This window comes from Neovison vison, chromosome 9 (genome assembly GCF_020171115.1).
Source record: "Neovison vison isolate M4711 chromosome 9, ASM_NN_V1, whole genome shotgun sequence".
NCBI lineage: Eukaryota > Metazoa > Chordata > Mammalia > Carnivora > Mustelidae > Neogale > Neogale vison.
Window position 1 is genome coordinate 30759473 of NC_058099.1, and position 20551 is coordinate 30780023.

Here is a 20551-nt window from a genome sequence, read left to right on the forward strand (position 1 = left end):
AATAACTGGATTTTAAGGGCGCCTGGGTGGCTCAGTTCTTAAGCGTCTGCCTTTGGCTGAGGTCATGATCCCAAGGTTGATCCAAGATCAAGCCCTGTATCAGGCTCCGTGATCAGTGGAGAGCCTGCTTCTCTCCCTATCCTCCTCCCCCTGTTTGTGTTCCTTCTCTCTCTCTCTCTCTCTCTGTCAAATAAATAAAATCTAAACAAAAACAACAGATTTTTTTTTTTTTAAAGATTTTATTTATTTATTTGACAGAGAGAGAGCACAAGTAGGCGTAGAGGCAGGCAGAGAGAGAGGAGGAAGCAGGCTCCCTGCTGAGCAGAGAGCCCGATGCGGGACTCGATCCCAGGACTCTGAGATCATGACCTGAGCCGAAGGCAGCGGCTTAACCCACTGAGCCACCCAGGTTCCCCCAACAAATGGTTTTTAAATAGTGAAAAGAAATAATGAATTGGTTTAGCATCTGAAATTTTATCTACCCCATGGTAAATGAAGAGAGCTAAAACAGGTCTCCTGAAGTTAAGGCCTTGAATACTGGATTGGTGGGGTTGGGCTTGCCAACAATAGTGTTTTTTCTTAAAACTACATTTTCTAGGGTGACTGGGTGGCTCAGTTGGTTAAGCAACTGCTTTCAGCTCGGGTCATGATCGCAGGAGAGTTCTGCATTTGGCTCCCAGATCAGTGGGGAGTCTGCTTGTCCCTCTGACCTTCTCCCTTCTCATGCTCGCTTGCTTGCTCTCTTTCACAGGGAGAGAGGGAGAAGTAGACTCCCTGCTGATCAGGGAGCCCAATGTGGGGCTTGGTCCCAGAACCCTGGGATCATGACCTGTGCTGAAGTCAGACGCTTAACTGGCTGAGCCTCCCAACAGCCCCAGTAAGAGTAGTTTTAAAGGACAGACTCTCTAATGTATTTAGACCATCATGATGTATTTGAGAAAGTGTTGTATGGCGATTAGCGGGCTGCTCCCTATTCCAGGCATAGATTTGCCATTGTCTAGTTTTATAATTTGGACAAGTTGTACAACCTTTTTCTGATAATTTAAATTTTTCATAAGCACATTATCTCTGTATAGCCAAGGTAAAATTGTCATAAAAATGTTATCAGCTGTATTTCTGAAGTAACACTTAGTAAGGACGTGTATTAAACTTCCAGGTTGCTGTCTTTGAAATGTTAAGATATAATTAGGAAAAATCTGAAAAACACTTTTTCGTTTTTGAAGTTCTTAAGTGAAGATTTCAGTTTTCTCTTGGATAAATTTTGTTAAGTTTGCCTTTTCATATAAAAATATTTGAAATACACATAGTTTTTGACATCCTTAATGTAAAAATTTTAAAATTATTTCATTTGAGGGGCGCCTGGGTGGCTCAGTGGGTTAAAGCCTCTGCCTTCGGCTTGGGTCATGATCCCAGGGTCCTGGAATTGAGCCCCGCATCGGGCTCTCTGCTCAGCAGGGAGCCTGCTTCCTCCTCTCTCTCTGCCTGCTTCTCTGCCTACTTGTGATCTCCATCTGTCAAATAAATAAATGAAATCTTAAAAATTATTTCATTTGAACAATTTAATTAGGACAGTGGGATTACTCAGTTTTGTAATTTTACCTGCCTAGGCCAATGTGATTTTTTTCTTTAAATCAGATTTTTTTAAATTTCTTTTTTAAGATTTTATTTATTTATTTGACAGAGATCACAAGTAGGCAGAGAGAGAGAGGGAAGCAGGCTCCCTGCTGAGCAGAGAGCCCGATGTGGGGCTCGATCCCAGGACCCTGAGATCATGACCTGAGCCTAAGGCAGAGGCTTTAACCCACTGAGCCACCCAGGTGGCCCTAAATCAGACTTTTTTTTAAAGTAGGTATTATTCACAAAATTTAATTTAGAATGGAAGATAATTTTTTAAAAAAGTATTTTTTCATTCCCCCTCAGCCACCCATTTTTTTATTCCCAGTTTCTAAATACATTCTTTCAGACAACTTCTGTCTTCACAAGTGACTTAAATATATTATTACTATTTTTTTTATAGAAATAACATACTTTATCCACTAATCTGGACCTTGCCATTTTCATTTAGTATCTTTGTGATTATTCCTTCCGAGCACTGAAGGAAGAATTGTGTGACCTTCCTGTTAATGATGGAAACTGTAGTTAACAGGGAAGGATCACAAAGGAAACAAATCTCTGTACAGCGGTACCTTTTGTAAATGGAATCTTCTATTCCAGAGCCAGTGAAAGGTTTTAAGGTTAATATTGTCATTTATAAAATATTGGATGATTGTAAAAGAATGTTTTTTTAACATGAATAAGCCCTGAATACTACTACTACTACTACTAATAAAAAACATAAATCCAGTTTAAGAAATAGAACAATTTTATTTTTATTATTTTTTTATTTTAGAGAGAGAGTAGGGGGAGGGGCAGAGGGAGAGGATTCTAAAGTAGGCTCCCCACTGAGTATGGAGCCCCACATGGGGCTTGCTCCATGACCTGTGAGATCACCATCTGAGCTGAAATCAAGTTAAGACACTTAACCAAGTGACCCACGCAGGTGCCCCTGAACATTTTTATTTTTGAAACCCTTGTGTGTGTTTCTCCTTTCCCTTCAGAGTTAACACTGTTTTAAATTTTATCATACTCTTCTTCCTTTTAGTTTTACTATTTTAGCGCATAACTCCAAACTATAATGTTTAGATTTACATTGTATTAAACTTTTTAAAAAGTGCAATATTTTTCAGTAATTTGCTTTTTATTCAATATACTCTTGAAGTTATGTATGTTGTTAAGGAGGGCACGTGATGTAACGAGGACTGGGTGTTATATAAGACTGATGAATCACTGAACTCTACCTCTGAAACTAATAAAACACTATATGTTAATTAATTGAATTTAAATAAATTTAAAAAAATTAAAAAGTTACCTATATATTCATGTGTAAGCAGTTGTTCATTGGTTTCATTGCTGTGTGGTATACTGTTGTAGTAAGATATCATGATGCATTGCTTTCATAGTTTGAGTATTTTTAGCATTCCATTTTATCTCCACCATGGCATATAGCTGTGCCTCTTTGTTTTATGTTTTTAGGTGTTTGGTTTTTAAATTAAGACAACCTACCTTCAAACTGTATTGTACTACTTTATATTATGATATAATGTGTAATAATATTTTATAAGGTCATTCTAATGTTTGTTTTTTTGTATGTGATGTCTTTTTTCTCTACATGTTTTTTCTTCCTTCATGTTCAAGATAATCTTTTTATCACTTTCTTCAGCAGTTTGATTGTATTTATGCCTTGGCATTGTTTGTTTATGTAAGATTTTATTAATTTATTTGTCAGAGATAATGCCCACAAGTAGGAGGAGCAGTAGGCAGAGGGAGAAGCAGGCTCCCTGCTGAGTAAGGAGCCCAATTTGGGGCTCAATCCCAGGACTCTGGGATCATGACACAAGCAGAAGGCATAGGCTTAACTGACTAAGGCACCCGGCGTCCTTTTTTTTTTTTTTTTTTTAAAAAAAAACTTCATGTTCGCTGAATGTTTCTTAGGCTTATAATTTACTGTGTTGGGGGAAAATGTCAGTCATTCCTTCAAAAAAATGTTCTGGGTCCCCTTCTTTGGACTCCAATTACATGTATGTAAGATTCTTGATATTTTCCTGTAGGCCTTTGAGACATTTTTAACACCTTTTCCCCATGTCTCTTCAGAAAGTAAGCTGTGTCTTTAAGTTCCTTAATCTTTCTGCATTATCTGATCTGGTCTTAAATCCAGCCAAAGATTTCTTTTTTAATTAAGTTTTTTTTTTTTAATTTTTAAGAGCATTTCTAAGTTCACAGAAAAATTGAAGTGAAAGAGCAGGTATTTCCCTTACACAGCCCTTTCTCCTCCACATGTATAGCTTCCATTATCAACATCCCCCACCAGAGTGCTACATTTGTTATAATTAATGATTCTATATTGATGTAATTACCCAAAGTCCACAGTTTACATTATGATTCACTCTTAGTATTACACATTTTATAGATCTGGACAAGTGTGTAATGCCACATTATCTATTAATCTCTCTTTTTTTTTTTAAGATTTTATTTATTTATTTGACAGGCAGAAATCACAAGTAGGCAGAGAGGCAGGCAGAGAGAGAGAGAGAGAGAGGAGGAAGCAGGCCCCCTGCTGAGCAGAGAGCCCGATGTGGGGCTCAATCCCAGGACCCTGGGATCATGACCTGAGCCGAAGGCAGAGGCTTTAACCCACTGAGCCACCCAGGCGCCCCTATCTATTAATCTCTTACAGAGTGTCTTTATTGCCCCCAAATCCTCTGTGCTCCGCCTGCTCATACTCCATGCTTCCCAACCCCTGACAACCACTAATGTTCTATTTTTCCCCATCTACAGTTTTGCCTTTTCCAGAATGTCTTATATTTGGAACTGTACAGGATATAGCCTCTTCAGAATGTTACTTTCACTTAGTAATATTCTTTAAGATTCCTCCATGTTTTTTCATGGCTTCATAGCTCATTTCTTTTAGTGCTGAATAATAACGTGTTGATATACCCTGTTCACGGACTGAAGAACATCTGTTTTGTTTCCAAATTTTGGTAATTATGAATAAAGCTGTATAAGTTTACAAACATCCATGTGTAGGTTTTTATGTAGACATGTTTTCAACTCCTTTGGGTTAATACCAAGAAAATGGTTGCTGGATCATATGGTAAGATGTAAGATTTAATTTTGTAAGAAACACCACGCTGTCTTCCAAAGTGGTTGTACTATTTTGCCATTCTATCAGCAGTGAATGAGTTTCTGTTGCTCCAGATCCTTGCCAGCATTTGGTGTCAGTGTTTTGGATTTTGGCCATTCTAATAGATGTGTAGCTTCTCATTATTTAATTTTGATTTCCCTGATAACATATGATGTGGAGCATCTTTTTATATTTATTTGCCATATGTCTTTGGTGACATATCTGTTATGGTCTTTGGCCCATATTATTTTATTTATATTTATTTACAGTTATTTTAACTGGGTTGTTTTCTTAAGTTTTAAGTGTTCTTTGAATATTTTAGGTAACAATACTTGGTTATATGTCTTTTGCAAAGGTATTCTCCCAGTCTATGCCTTGTCTGTTCATACTCTTGACATTATCTTTTGCAGAGCAGAATTTTTTAATTTTAATGAAGTCCAGCTTATCATTTCTTTCTTTCCTGCAATTGTGCCTTTGGTGTTGTATCTAAAAAGTCCTCACCATGCTTAAGGTCATTTAGGTTTTTCCTCCTATGTTATCTTTTAGTCAGTTATAGTTTTGTATTTTGCATTTTACATTTAGGTCTGTTATCCATTCTGAGTTAGTTTTTATGCAAAGTCCTGATTAATTTACATATGGATTGTTGAAAAGTCTATCTTTGCTTCATTGTCAAAGATCCCTTGACTCGGGCGCCTGGGTGGCTCAGTGGGTTAAGCCGCTGCCTTCGGCTCAGGTCATGATCTCAGGGTCCTGGGATCGGGTCCCGCATCGGGCTTTCTGCTCTGCAGGGAGCCTGCTTCCTCCTCTCTCTCTCTCTCTGCCTGCCTCTCTGCCTACTTGTAATCTCTCTCTGTCAAATAAATAAATAAAATCTTTAAAAAAAGAAAAAAAAAAAAGATCCCTTGACTCTATGGGTCTGTCTATTGCTGGGTTCTCTATTCTGTTACATTAATCTCTTTGTTCTTTCACTGTAGTATCTTGATTACTGTAGCTTTATAGTGATTTATGAAGTTGGGTAGGGTCAATCCTTCCAACTTTGTTTTTTTCCTTCAATACTGTTCTGAGGTTTTTTTTGATATCCACAAATGATTTATTGGAATTTTGATCGGATTTGCATTAAATCTGTAGATGAAGTTAGGAAGAACTGACATCATGACATTGAGTATTTCTATCCCATGAACATGAAATACCTCCATTTCTTTAATTCTTTGATTTCATTCATCAGAATTTTATAGTTTTCTTCATACAGATTTTGTACATATTTTGTTAGGTTTATCTAAGTATTTCTGTTTTTTGGGGTACTGATATTAACTTAATTTCAAATTCTGTTTGTTCATTGCTGGTTTTTTTTCATTGCTATTTGGAAAGTTTTTATATATTCACATTGAATCCTGTAACCTCGCTATAATTACTTATTCCAGGAACTTTTTATTTTATTTTTAAAATATTAATTATTTTCATTAAAATATAATGTATTATTTGCCCCAGGGGTACAGGTTTGTGAATCATCAGGCTTACACACTTTACAGCACTCACCATTTATTCCAGGAATTTTTTTTGTCACTCATTTAAGGTTTTCTGCATAGACAGTCATGTTGTTTATGAACAGAGACCAGCAAGTGAATTTTAAATTTTAGATAATGTATTTTTTTATCTCTGCTTTTTTCTTTAACAAGTTCTTTTTTTTCTTTAAGTACTCTCCATACCCAACATGGGGCTTGAACCCACAACCCCAAGATCAAGAGTCACATGCTCTACCAGCTGAGCCAGGCAGTCGCTCCTTCTGTATCTAAAATATGTAATAATAGCTGTTTTAAAGTTCTTACCTGCTAATTCTCTCATGTCATTTGTACTGATTTTTTTTTTTTCCTTCTGGTTATGTAGCACATTTTCAAGCTCCTTGTCATGCTTATTAGTTTTTGAGTGCATGTTGGACAGTGGAAATTTTATGTGTTAGATTATGTTGGAGTGTTTTGTTTTGTTCTGGGAGGCAGTCAAGTTACTTGAGTATCAGCTTCATCCTTTTGAGACTTGTTTTTAAGTTTTGTCAGGGTGGTTTATTAGAACAAGTAGCCTTTACTAAGTCAAGGATCAATAAATTACAGCTTTAGACCGAAACCAGTTTGGCCCTGTTTTTGTAGCATCCTGAAACTAAGAGTGGTGTTTACTTTTTTTTTTTTTTTTAAACAACTGTTAAAGCAAAAAACCCCCACAAGAATATGTGACAGAGTATGTGTGTGCCCTGAGAAGCCGAAAATATGTGCTATTTGGCCCTTTACAGAAAAAACTTAGCAACCCTGCCAGTGTGCTAATTTATCCCTACTATTAGTGTTCACATTCTGAGCACCATCTGAATAAACCTAGTCTTCTGTGAAGACCTGTTTTGGTTGGTTAGAACTTAAACATCTCTCTGCTGTCTTTGAGCTTTGGGAATTGTTTTGCTCATAGCTCCTGTTTATTCTTTGGCCTTGTAGAATTTTGCCTTGCACATGCACAGCTTTGTTTTTAGCAATATACCTCAGGATACTAGAGCTCTCTTTCAGCAAGAGGGTAAGAGTTTGGCTTCATCAAATGGCATGTATTGGAGGACAGAAAATCCTGCCAACCTTTTGACTGTCTTGAAGACTGATTTGAGGGCGCCTGGGTGGCTCAGTGGGTTGAGCATCTCCCCTCGGCTCAGGTCATGATCTCAGGGTCCTGGGATCGAGCCTCGAGTTGGACTTCCTGCTCAGCAGGGAGTCTGCTTCTCCCTCTCCCTTTGCCTGCCACTCTGCCTACTTCTGATGTCACTCTCTCTCTCTGTGTGTCAAGTAAATTTAAAAAAAAATGAAGTGTTAGGAACATGCCATTTCTGTATATATTCTGGTGAAATTAGGTAGAAAAATATTTCCACTTAGAAATTAAATATATAAAACCGCCTTAAGAAAAAGAAGTTCTTGGGCGCCTGGGTGGCTCAGTGGGTTAAGCCTCTGCCTTTGGCTCAGGTCATGATCTCAAGGTCCTGGAATTGAGGCCCATATCAGACTCTGCTCGGCAGGGAGTCTGCCTCCCCGCCCCCACCTGCCTCTCTGGCTACTTGTGATCTTTCTCTGTCAAATAAATAAATAAGATCTTTAAAAAAGAAAAAAGAAGAAGTTCTTTATTTGCATATTTTTTTAAAAAAACCCTTAATTTCCACATGGACCGGATTATCCTGCTTGTTCTGGAACTCTGCAGTATAAAGTCAGAGTTCTGATACATGTAGGTTTCTGTTAGCAGTAATGTGCAAACATGAGGACTGTATATGTTTATGTTGGTGAGTGTGCATGTACATGTATTTATGTTAATATTTATTTGCCTTTATCTTGAAACAAATTCAAACTTAGAGAAAAATTACAATTACAGTACAAAGAACTTTTTTTTTTTTTAAGATTTTATTTATCTGAGAGAGAGAGAGAGAGGTGGGGATAGAGAGAGAGAGCACAAGGGCTGCAGAGGGAGAAGCAGGCTCCCCTCTGAGCTGGGAGCCCGACGTAGGGCTCAATCCCAGGATCCTGGGACCATGACCCCAGCCGAAGGCAGACCCTTAACTGACTGAGCCACCCAGGCTCCCCACAAAGAACTTTTTATTTTTTCATAGACTGACATGATGCCCATAGCCCATACTTTGGCCTGTATATCTCATAAAGAAGCATTCCATTATATAACCAGAATCTGGTCATCAAAATTAGGAAATTAAGATTGGCTTGTTATTGTCATTTAATACTCAAACCTCAGTCATGTTTGCCAGTTGTCCCACTAATGTTTATTTGTTTGTTTTAAAGTAAGCTCTCTGCCTAGTTTGGGACTTGAACTCATGACCCTGAGATCAAGAGTCACATACTCTGCTGACTGAATAAGCTAGGTGCCCCTCAGTAATGTAATTTATAGCAAAAGAAAACACCCCAAATCATTTGTAGCATTTAGTTATAATGACGGTTTTTAATCTCCTTCAGTTTGGTGTAGTGCCTCAGTGTTTCCTTGTCTTTTGTTGACCTTGACACTTTGAAGAACATTGGGACGGTTACTTTTGTAAAATTTTCATCCCATTTGGGTTTATGTTCCCTCATGGTTAGATTCAAGCCATACAGATTTGGTAGGAATATGACAAAAATGATGCTGTGGTTTTCTGATTGCATTCTGTCTGGTGGTACAACGTTTAAATTTGTCCCGTTACATAGATACTCGCTTTGATCACTTGATTAAGTGCTGTCCGCCCACTTCTCCACTGTTTACTTTTTCTCCTTTGTAATTAATAATTTATGAGGAGATACTTGGAAACTATTAATATTCCAGTCATTTTTTTATTAGTCTTCATTTATTAATTTGTGTTAATATGGTTTCCTGTTTTACTCAGTGAGTCACTATAAAATTTAGTGGCTTCTTTGTTTTTTTAACATGTGCTCATTCTTAGTTCTTCCTTACTTTCTTGTACCACAGATTGTTCCAGCTTTGTATTTTATTTTCCCTGTCCCAACCCTGCAGTCAGGTATTTTTTTAAGAAGCCCAGTTTTCCTTTAAATGAAGAATGGTGTTTTGAAACTAACTTCAGGACTTTGGATGTTGTCATTGCTATTGCATCTTGGTGCTCCCAAACTATCATGGACAGAAATCAGCAATTTAACAGCACAGGGTTCATTCTAGTTGTCTTCTTTTCTTTGTGCCTGCCTTTTCTGAAGGTGAGAACCCTGGCTTCTGTTATACTTAATGTAATTTACTTGATCAGTTTTTTTGTCTATAATTAATCTCTTTTTGATGCCACCCTTGTCCCATGTAGGCATCTTCCTGACCCCATTTGAACTCCCAACTCATTGGGGACAGTCTGCCTCTGTTTATTCCTGAATGGCCTTCCGTGGGTCATTGCTGCTCTCCGGCCTACTCCAGTGCTGATGTTTATCTGATGTGGCCCCACCCAATGGCTTTTGAATGGTATTATTGCAGGAGGGAAGAGGTGGTGGAAAGGAAAGGATTAAATGGACATTTAATAGCAAATGGGACTTTTCAGATGTGATTTATTCTTTATTAATGAAAATATTCATGGCTTGTGAAATAGGAGGATGGCCTTAGAAATATGTTGTTTACATTAAGTTACTTAAAAGCTTTTTATAAAAGAAAATAAAAACTGCCTGTGAAAACTGTGGGTGCTATTAATTTATAGGAGGTTTTATAGAGAAATAATGCATAGAACTGTTGATTTTTCAGGTTGATTGACAGTACCCTTCAATTTAGTATGACTGTCTTTTTGCTAGAATGATACTCTTTTTAATTTTTATTTTTTAAATTAACACACAGTGTGTTTGTTTCAGAGGTACAGCTATGTGATTCATCAGTCTTACACAACACCCATTGCTCTAGAGTGATACTCTTATTTCCACCAGTCTTCTTCTTGGCTGTGCACGTGATTCTTTCACATACTTCACTTTGGTACTGCATTCCATCAGCTCTGGAATTGTGTAATGATGTCTCTGAAGGACTTGATGTCCTTCCCTCCTCTTGTTTCCTTGAGAACTTGTAAAAGTAAAAATATGAAGGATTTGACTCCCACTTTCCTTATATTTTCTTTTCCTGTGGACTCTTCTCTTCCTTTTTTACCTTTGGGGAGTAGGAGGCAGCATTATAATTAATCTGAACAGGATATTGGTAGTTTCTAGATCGTAAGTGTTTTTCTGTAGGGATATGGAAATGGGAAATTGAAATGGAAAAATGGCTTTTTTCATCCCTTCGTTCACATCATCCAGATCTTTTTGTTGTAGCGTTTGTTAGTAGAAGTATAGTCTCTAATTTGATGGATTGAAGCTACTTATTTCAGGGCTATGAGAGGAGTTTCTCGGTCTTTTATTCCTGTGCCCGCACCTGATAGGACTAGCTCAGTGTCCAGTAAATGTTTAATTAATGAATTGTTTAGAAAATTAGCGCATATATGAGATTTAGTTGTTTTACTTTTGACATTTGCATCTTCAGAGTAATTTTTAAAGATTTTATTTATTTAATTGACAGAGACAGTGAGAGAGGGAACACAAGCAGGGGGAGTGGGAGAGGGAGAAGCAGACTTCCCGCTGAGCAGGGAGCCCGATATGGGACTCCATCCCAGGACCCTGGAATCATGACCTGAGCCGAAGACAGACGCTTAATGACAGAGCCACCCAGGCACCCCCAGAGCAATTTTTTGATAAGTTTCCTGTTACATGATAGGGCAAGTAGGTTAAAAAAAAAAAAATTATAGAACTTGTTTCTGATGTAAAATGTCCCGATTTAGTTACTGGTTTTCTCCTTTTCTGACAGACAGTTTGTCACAGTTTATTGGTTATTCCTGCCCGAAGCCAGAGCTTTGACATCCTGCAGAGTGCCATCAGTAAGCATTTGGTAAATATACTTAAATTTTTTTTTTTTGTTTTCTACTCAAAAAAGCATAGAGAATCCTTGATTAATAGTGAGTTTGCCATTGGCAAGGAGAGAATGATTGTCCAGAATTCTAAGCTTAATAATTCCATGTCCTTTTAGCATAATGTTGATAAGAACTGGGAAATCTTTATGTTTTTCCTAGCTGTTTAATTAGTAAATTAGTTCTGTGACCTTGGGAAATTCCCCCTTTTCCAGTACCTTACTTTCTGCATCTGCAGTGAAGAGGTCTACAATTATACCTCAGATTCTTTTGACTTGTAATGCTTTAATTAACATGTACTTGGTATTGGTGTATTGGGAATCCAGCATCCAGACTGGGGTCTAACTTATACCTTAAGGATTTGGGTTCTAAAGTAGGGATGTAACCCTAAGAGTTTGCTCAGGGCTTGGTCACTAGAAGCATTAAGCTCAGCCTTGAGACTATTTTGTCTTCTGGGCAGTTGGTGTTCCTTACTCCCATTGGGTATGCCTGGCTTTTGCTTTTTAACTTCCTCCAACATTTATACTTGGATCTTTGGCTTATTATAATTTTTATTATAATTATTATACTAGTGCAAGGGACGGCTCCCACATTTTATCTTCTAGGCACTCTCACTTATTTGGGTAATTTTATAGACACATTCCAACCCCCTATTCTCCTTTAAAATGTTACTTCCCTTAAGTTGGAAGAATACTGGTTTGAATTCCCAGTACTCTTTTCTCTTTGCTAGTGAACTTCAATCTTTATGTGCTGTGTCTTTTCATCTCTTCTCCAGATATTTATGTCTTTCTTTGACTACATTCATTGTTCTAGTTAAAAGATCAACACGATAGTCATTCTTGGCCACTATATTCAGACAGTCTGATCAGAGCCTGTAGACTTTCATGATGACTCAGCAGTAGTTTCCAGGAGATTTAAACCATGCATACATAACAATTATAAGTTAGAGTACACCCTACTGAAAATTTACAGTAGAGTCCAGATGAATACATACACCATGATGTCCCTTATCGAGGTTTTGGGGCAGTGAATCAGTCAAGTGTTCAGTGTAGTGATGTCTTACTCCAGGGTGTTTTACTTAATCAAGTCTGAATGAGTAGCTAAATGAAGGGGCAGGGTAAGGCTAATTGTAAAATGAACTCTGGTTTGTACATCTAATTTCCTGGGGTAGGGGTGGTGCCAGATAGTAGAGTTTTCTAGTCTGAAGAATCTAATAAAGATCAGTAAATGTGATTGTTGGTAACAAAAGTTTTTGGAGGGTGCATGAGATAATTCTTTCAAATGATGGTATTTCTGACCATCAGAAATTGTAATGTCTTGAAGATTTTAGTAGACTTTGTCATGGAAGGGAGACAGTGGACTAGGTTAATAGTATTTCTTGAGTTGGCATGCTTTCAAAGTTATTTAATGTAGTAATTGAACTCTTCAGGGAAAACAGGACTTTAAGGTATGGCGGGTGGCATGTATTATGTATGTACTGTTTTTCAGTAGAAGTGATGTTAGGTTAACTCTCCAGTTAATGGGGTTTGGTTTTATCCTAGAGAGAGGGACTGTTCCAAGGAGGTCATTAATCTCATTTTTCTCTGCCTAGGTTGGGTTGACTGTAATTCCTGACAGTACAGCTGGCTGTGTTTTGGGTGTTATCTGTAAGCTCCTGGACCATACGTGTGTACTTAGTGAGACTCTCCTGCCATTTCTGGCTTCTTGTTGCTACAGTCTTCTTTATTTTCTGCTCACTTTAGAGAAAGGAGAAGCAGAACATCTAAGAAAGAGGTAATAGTTTTTGTATTCTTCAACTTTAATTTTTTTCATACCTACCTCTCCAAACAAATAAATAAGAATAAAATGTAAAATTTTTAAAATTAAAACAAAAAGAGTGAAAGAAAATTAGATTTGGGAAATATCCTAAATTCTCTTTTAGAATTTGTGTGAACCTAACTGCCATTTTCTTTGTTCTTTTTTAAATTCCTATTGTATTGTGATGAGAATTTTTAGTTTCTGTTTTTTCTTTTAAGCTACAAATTTGAAAAACTAGATGGCATAAAGTTTTTTGGGAGCTTTCCTTATTAATGTTATTGTAGGTCTAGCAAAAAAAATTCTATCTTACCTTCAGAAGAATGCACTTATTAAATAAGTATAAGCCTTTGCATTTTGTTGTGGGCTTTGTTAGAGCTAACCAGAGTAGAATTTTTAAATTCTTTGATTTAAGGAAAATTTTCTAAGATGAGAGTTCGTATTAGTTACTACCTTAGCTCTTATATAGTGCAGCTATTATATATAGCTCTTCAGACTAAAGTTTCAGATAAAGTTTCTAACATAGTTTGGAATATTTCACTTTAATTTAAAAAAGTATTCTCATGTTAAATGTTAAATTATTTTAACATTATTATTATTAACATAATATTTTATTTTAAGATTTATTTATTCATTTGACAGAAATCACAAGCAGGCAGAGAGAGAATGGAAAGCAGGCTCCCCGTTGAGCAGAGAGCCGGACACGGGGCTCGATCCCAGGACCCTGGGATCACAACCTGAGCCAAAGGCAGAGGCTTAACCCACTGAGCCACCCAGGCGCCCTGCCTGTTAAATTTTTTTCTAAGTCTAGACTTTATAGAAATACAAATTTCTAAAATATCTAATATCAGTATAAGACAATAATTACTGCCTGTTAACATTTTGATATATTTTCTAATTTTTTTAACTGTTATGTATCATAAAAATAAATGCATATATATGTATGAAACATTTATATAGTTTAAAGAGTAAGTATAAATTGAATATCCGTTTAACCAGTCTCCAGGTTCAGAAATACAACACCATCAACACACACTTAGTGTACCCTATAGTTACCTTTCTCTCCTGCACACCCCAGAGATCATTTTTGTGTGTTAAATAACAAAAATTCAACCTAGGAAATTAATTTAAAGATCTGACTGGCTTCGTTAATTGATTCATTAATTGGGCAGCATTCCATCTGGCAAGTAGAGAGGGGAGCTCTCGAGGGCTACATAAAGGTTTTTTTAAGGTAGAGAGTGGGAAAAAGGAAATTACTAGCAAAGAATCCATCATTTAGGCAGGGTGGTCCTCCCAAGGGGAATGGAAGGAGTCTATAAGTAATTTTTCCTCATGTTGACCAGAAGTTCCCATGTTAAATAGTTAAAGGTTAGGTTTCTAAGGGGTTGAAACTGCAGTCAGGTTAGTCTTGGTTTGCTGACTTGGGGCTTTCACCTAAGTGATGCCATTTTGAGCCTGTGGTTTGTTTTTAATATGTGTTAATCATTTCCTTGCCTTTTTATTAAAAATTACATGTGCGTTTATAAACCAATTTTTGCTCTTATTTTTTGTGATTTGATACCATTTGTGAGTCATTCATGTTGATTCAGAAATCTACTTTGTTTTTTTCCCTCTGTATCAGGGCTTAAGCAAACTTCTTTTTCTAAAGAGTCGGATAGGGGTGCCTGGGTGGCTCAGTGTGTTAAAGCCTCTGCCTTCGGCTCAGGTCATGATCTCAGGGTCCTGGAATCAAGCCCCACTTCAGGCTCTCTGCTTGGCAGGGAGCCTGCTTCCTCCTCTCTCTCTGCCTGCCTCTCTACCTACTTGTGATCTCTGCCTGTCAAACAAATTAAAAAAAAAAATTAAAAATAAAAAGAGTTGGATAGTAGTTTAGGTTTTTCATGCCATAAAGTCTCTTGTCAGTCAGAATTATTCAGCACAGCTGTGGCAGTAGGAAAGCTACAACAGAGAACATGTAAATGACTGGGTGTGGCTGTTTCAGTATCACTGTTTATAAATAACTGCCTGTGACTATGATTGGCTGTGATTTATCCAGTATACCTCCTCTATAGTATTTTGTTATAGGAATGTACAATAAATTAACCCATTTTACTGTCAACAGACACTTAAATTTTTTTTTTTTTTTTTGCTAAGTGTGAATGTTTAAAATGGACTTTACTTTAGATTCTAAAATTTATACATAAATACAGATTTGATGATTTTCTTACATATCATTAGACTTTAGGTCTGATAGGTCAAGAACAGGCTTTATAAATCCCAAGGAACTTCTTAGGGTTCAAAAAATTTTATAATTTATGAAATGTGTGTATGTTGCTATTTGTTATTTCCTGTCATTGAAATAACAGCCCCTTTATTTGAATACTTTGATGAGAACTTTTAAAGATCTTTTATAATTTCTTATGGAGAAACATCCCACTTTTGACTTTCTGTGGCTAGATGGAACAAAGTTCAGTGTATGAAATATTTTTTACCTGTTTAAAATGCCTAGTTTTAAATGTTTCATGCTAGATATTGAAACAGTTGGTATTTCCAGAACTCTCTGTCTCTCTTGGGGTAACATTATTTAGTCACAAAAGATGTGTTGCCAGCCAGAATCTTAGGTGCTTAAATTCCCTTTTGGGCTCCTCTGTCTTCCCAGAGAAGGTGTTTGTAAGGTTATAAATAATGAGAATGCCAGTCAGATTATTAGGACGCTTTGATTTCACAAGAGCTGGCCGAAACATCAGGCTTGACCAGTCAGTTTGAGTTGTTAAAAACCATGGGCACTGGACTTTGAAGAAACTCTCGTCATCTTCTGGACTAATTGTTAGTAATGAAAAATCTGCTGTCACTGAGCCCTCTTGGTTCTAGGTAATAATCTGTTCTCTGCACTTTTACTGTTTTTTCCTTAACTTTTGTGGTTTTGCAGATAAAAGTGTGTCCTCATGTGGGTTTGTTGTTACCTGCCTCTTGAGACTTAGTGTACTGTTCGATCTGAAGTCTGGGTGTTTTTCCTTCCGGTCTGGGAGCGCTCTTATCATTTCTGTTACCTCCCCTGTTTTTTCTCTTTCCTACAGCCTCTAAATGAAGGGAGCCTCTCAATCTGTCTTATACCTCTGAAACATTTTCCACTTTGTTGTATGTTTTATTTAACTTCATCGAGTTTTAATTTCATCAGCCCTATTATTTTCTTTTCTTTGCTCTGTTGTGGGTTTTTACTTATTGTCATTCTTTTTTTTCCAATGATACATTGGTATTACTTTAAAGTTCTGTCAGTTCTGTTTTTTCTTGTTATTCTCTGGCGTTGGGATTCTCCCTTATGTAGGGAAGCAGGCGTGGCTCTGGAAATTTTTTCATGGGGTTGAACAAAGTCCTGGTTTGGATTGTATACTTTTTCTCTGAGTGGATCTTATGAGCATTTGGTGCAGAGTATGGAGACCTCCCTGTGGGTGAGTTTTACATGTGCATTGTCCTGCCTTCCAGCTATATACAGGGACCCCAGTTCTAGCTTCCTGCCTCCCACACCTAGGGCCTGAAGTCTCAGCTTCCAACACTTAGCTGTTGAAAACCCAGCCCTAAAATCCCATATCCAGTTCTGTACCTCTGTTGGGTTCTCTTTATATGACTTCTATAATGGTTTCTGGCACCTAGAGATTTCACCCATTTGGCTTTTAAATTTGGCTTTTTTTTTTTTTTTTTAAGTATTTTATCTGTATTTCTCTGTGTTTAGAGTAGAAAGTTGGGGAGGCTGCTGTTACCTATTTAGAATATGTCAGAAGTTTGTGAATTTACCTGAACTCCTTAAAATTGTATACAAAATACTGAACTTTCATTAGTGAGAATGGTTTTTAGAACTACGGTTTTGAGTTCTGAAACCTTAATTTCATTGGTCCCCGCTATTTTTTTTTTTTTTAAGATTTTATTTGAGAGTGCATGTATGCAAGAGAGAGCAGGAGTGTGGCGGGGGGGAGGGCCAGAGGGAAGAGAAGCAGACTCCTCCTTGAGCAGGAAGCTGGCCACAGGGCTCCATCCCAGTACCCTGAGATCATGACCTGAGCTGAAGGCAGACACCTAAGTGACTGAGCCACCCAGGTGACCCCCAGTTCTGTCCTTTAAACACTTTAGCATGCATACACTTAGACTGAGTACACTCATGACAACTCTTAGAAAACCCTAGGAATGGCTGTTCATACAGTATTTCTTCTATTGCCTGTGGTATCGAGGTCTCTTGTATTTCTTTTTTTGGCTTGACAATTTTTATTTTTTTTTTTAAGTCTATTTCTTTTTTTTTCCCCCCAATTTATTTATTTTCAGAAAAACAGTATTCATTATTTTTTTCAGCACACCCAGTGCTCCATGCAAACCGTGCCCTCTATAATACCCACCACCTGGTACCCCAACCTCCCACCCCCCCACCACCTCAGACCCTTCAGATTGTTTTTCAGAGTCCTTAGTCTCTCATGGTTCACCTCCCCTTCCAATTTACCCAAAAGCACATACCCTCCCCGATGTCCATAACCCTACCCCCCTTCTCCCAACCCCCCTCCCCCCAGCAACCCACAGTTTGTTTCGTGAGATTAAGAGTCACTTATGGTTTGTCTCCCTCCCTATCCCATCTTGTTTCATGGATTCTTCTCCTACCCACTTAAGCCCCCATGTTGCATCACCACTTCCTCATATCAGGGAGATCATATGATAGTTGTCTTTCTCCGCTTGACTTATTTCGCTAAGCATGATACGCTCTAGTTCCATCCATGTTGTCGCAAATGGCAAGATTTCGTTTCTTTTGATGGCTGCATAGTATTCCATTGTGTATATATATACCACATCTTCTTTATCCATTCATCTGTTGATGGACATCTAGGTTCTTTCCATAGTTTGGCTATTGTGGACATTGCTGCTATAAACATTCGGGTGCACGTGCCCCTTTGGATCACTACGTTTGTATCTTTAGGGTAAATACCCAGTAGTGCAATTGCTGGGTCATAGGGCAGTTCTATTTTCAACATTTTGAGGAACCTCCATGCTGTTTTCCAGAGTGGTTGCACCAGCTTGCATTCCCACCAACAGTGTAGGAGGGTTCCCCTTTCTCCGCATCCTCGCCAGCATCTGTCATTTCCTGACTTGTTGATTTTAGCCATTCTGACTGGTGTGAGGTGATATCTCATTGTGGTTTTGATTTGTATTTCCCTGATGCCAAGTGATATGGAGCACTTTTTCATGTGTCTGTTGGCCATCTGGATGTCTTCTTTGCAGAAACGTCTGTTCATGTCCTCTGCCCATTTCTTGATTGGATTATTTGTTCTTTGGGTGTTGAGTTTGTTAAGTTCTTTATAGATTTTGGACACTAGTCCTTTATCTGATATGTCGTTTGCAAATATCTTCTCCCATTCTGTCAGTTGTCTTTTGATTTTGTTAACTGTTTCCTTTGCTGTGCAAAAGCTTTTGATCTTGATGAAATCCCAAAAGTTCATTTTTGCCTTTGCTTCCCTTGCCTTTGGCGATGTTCCTAGGAAGATGTTGCTGCGGCTGAGGTCGAAGAGGTTGCTGCCTGTGTTCTCCTCAAGGATTTTGATGGATTCCTTTCTCACATTGAGGTCCTTAATCCATTTTGAGTCTATTTTTGTGTGTGGTGTAAGGAAATGGTCCAATTTCATTTTTCCGCACGTGGCTGTCCAATTTTCCCAACACCATATATTAAAGAGGCTGTCTTTTTTCTATTGGACATTCTTTCCTGCTTTGTCAAAGATTAGTTGACCATAGAGTTGACGGTCTATTTCTGGGCTCTCTGTTCTGTTCCATTGATCTATGTGTCTGTTTTTGTGCCAGTACCATGCTGTCTTGATGATGACAGCTTTGTAATAGAGCTTGAAGTCCGGAATTGTGATGCCACCAACTTTGGCTTTCTTTTTCAATATCCCTTTGGCTATTCGAGGTCTTTTCTGGTTCCATGTAAATTTTAAAATTATTTGTTCCATTTCTTTGAAAAAGATGGATGGTACTTTGATAGGAATTGCATTAAATGTGTAGATTGCTTTAGGTAGCATAGACATTTTCACAATATTTATTCTTCCAATCCAGGAGCATGGAACATTTTTCCATTTCTTTGTGTCTTCCTCAGTTTCTTTCATGAGTACTTTATAGTTTTCTGAGTATAGATTTTTAGCCTCTTTGGTTAGGTTTATTCCTAGGTATCTTATGGTTTGGGGTGCAATTGTAAATGGGATTGACTCCTTAATTTCTCTTTCTTCTGTCTTGTTGTTGGTGTAGAGAAATGCAACTGATTTCTGTGCATTGATCTTATATCCTGACACTTTACTGAATTCCTGTACAAGTTCTAGCAGTTTTGGAGTGGAGTCTTTTGGGTTTTCCACATAGAGTATCATATCATCTGCAAAGAGTGCTAATTTGACTTCTTTTTGGCTTGACAATTTTAAATTGTATATTTTAAGGTGGAGTTTTAAACTTTATTGATCCATTCCACTTATATTTAGTATTGTGTAGAATTTATGAGCTCTTTTTTTTTTTTTTAAGATTCTATTTATTTATTTGACAGAGAGAGAGAGAGATCCCAAGTAGGCAGAGAGGCAGGCAGAGAGAGAAGGAAACAGGCTCCTCTTGAGCAGAGAGCCCAATGTGGGACTCGATCCCAGGACCCCGAGATTATGACCTGAGCCAAAGGCAGAGGCTTTAACCCACTGAGCCACCCAGTCGCCCTTCCTGAGCCCTTTTAGCATAGTTTTGGTCAGCAATTACTTGAAATCCACTCAAGTTAAAATAGAAAATGAATATTGGACCATTACAGGGGTAACTTAGAAAACCAAAGGGCTAGGAATTGAGGAAGCAGAAACTGAAACTCCTTAGGAGCCAAAGTAATTCTCTCTATATTTTCTTCTAGATTATGTAGTCTTTATCTCTGTGCTTTGCCTCCTTATTAGCTATGTCTGCAATCTGGCTTTTTTCTCCTTGCATGTGGCTCTACTAACCTGGCTGTGCATGAGTCAACAGGGTGAATGAAGTCTCCAAAAAGAGGGTCTGGTTGGCTGAGAATGGATTCAGTATCCACCTTTGATGCAGTTGCTGTATATGAAGTTGGGGAGGTTGATCAAATTGTGAAAGGACTGCAGCTGCTACATCTGGAGGTAGTCAGATTCTCTGAAGGATTTCAGGACTAGGAGGATTATGCACTCTTGATACAGAATCTCTAACAGACTAAGGTCAGGGCTTTTAGCAGCTAGCCAGTGGACTCTTCATTGCTCCATTTAATTGACACTTCGGGATTGTGGTTAGGCTAACTGCAAGTCCACTTAACCTTTATCATGAAACATTTTTGTTCCTGCTGTATAAAAAATACCAAGAGAATCATGCATACTAAAATTTGGATTTATTATTTCTGGCCTTTCATGACCTAGTAATACAGTAATAGTTCCCTAATTGGCTACTTTCTGCAATCCATTTTGGTTCCTTGTGAGCACAACTTTCTCCACAAATCTGTCCTCTTCAAAATATTGAAGCAGCTCAGAATTCAGGTCACAGGCATAGAGTTTTATGAAGTTTTGTTGTTTTATGTGTTTTTTTTTTTTTAAAGATTTTATTTATTTTAGAGAGAGAGAGAGCATGTGAGAGAGCAGTGGGAAGGGGAGGGGGAAAGAATTTCA

At 37.7% G+C, this 20551-nt stretch overlaps 1 protein-coding gene across 2 annotated transcripts in view; it reads left to right on the forward strand.

The window, feature by feature from the left end:
- TEX10 (testis expressed 10) overlaps positions 1–20551 on the forward strand; it is a 66271-nt gene that overhangs the window by 43465 nt on the left and 2255 nt on the right. The window contains exons 12-13 of one of the 2 annotated variants that reach the window (XM_044265255.1): positions 11021–11101; positions 12712–12893. The exons of the other annotated variant lie outside the window; for it this stretch is intronic. Of the exons in view, the coding sequence (XP_044121190.1) occupies positions 11021–11101; positions 12712–12893 (263 nt within the window). The remainder of the gene's footprint in view (positions 1–11020; positions 11102–12711; positions 12894–20551) is intronic. 2 annotated transcript variants of the gene reach the window in all.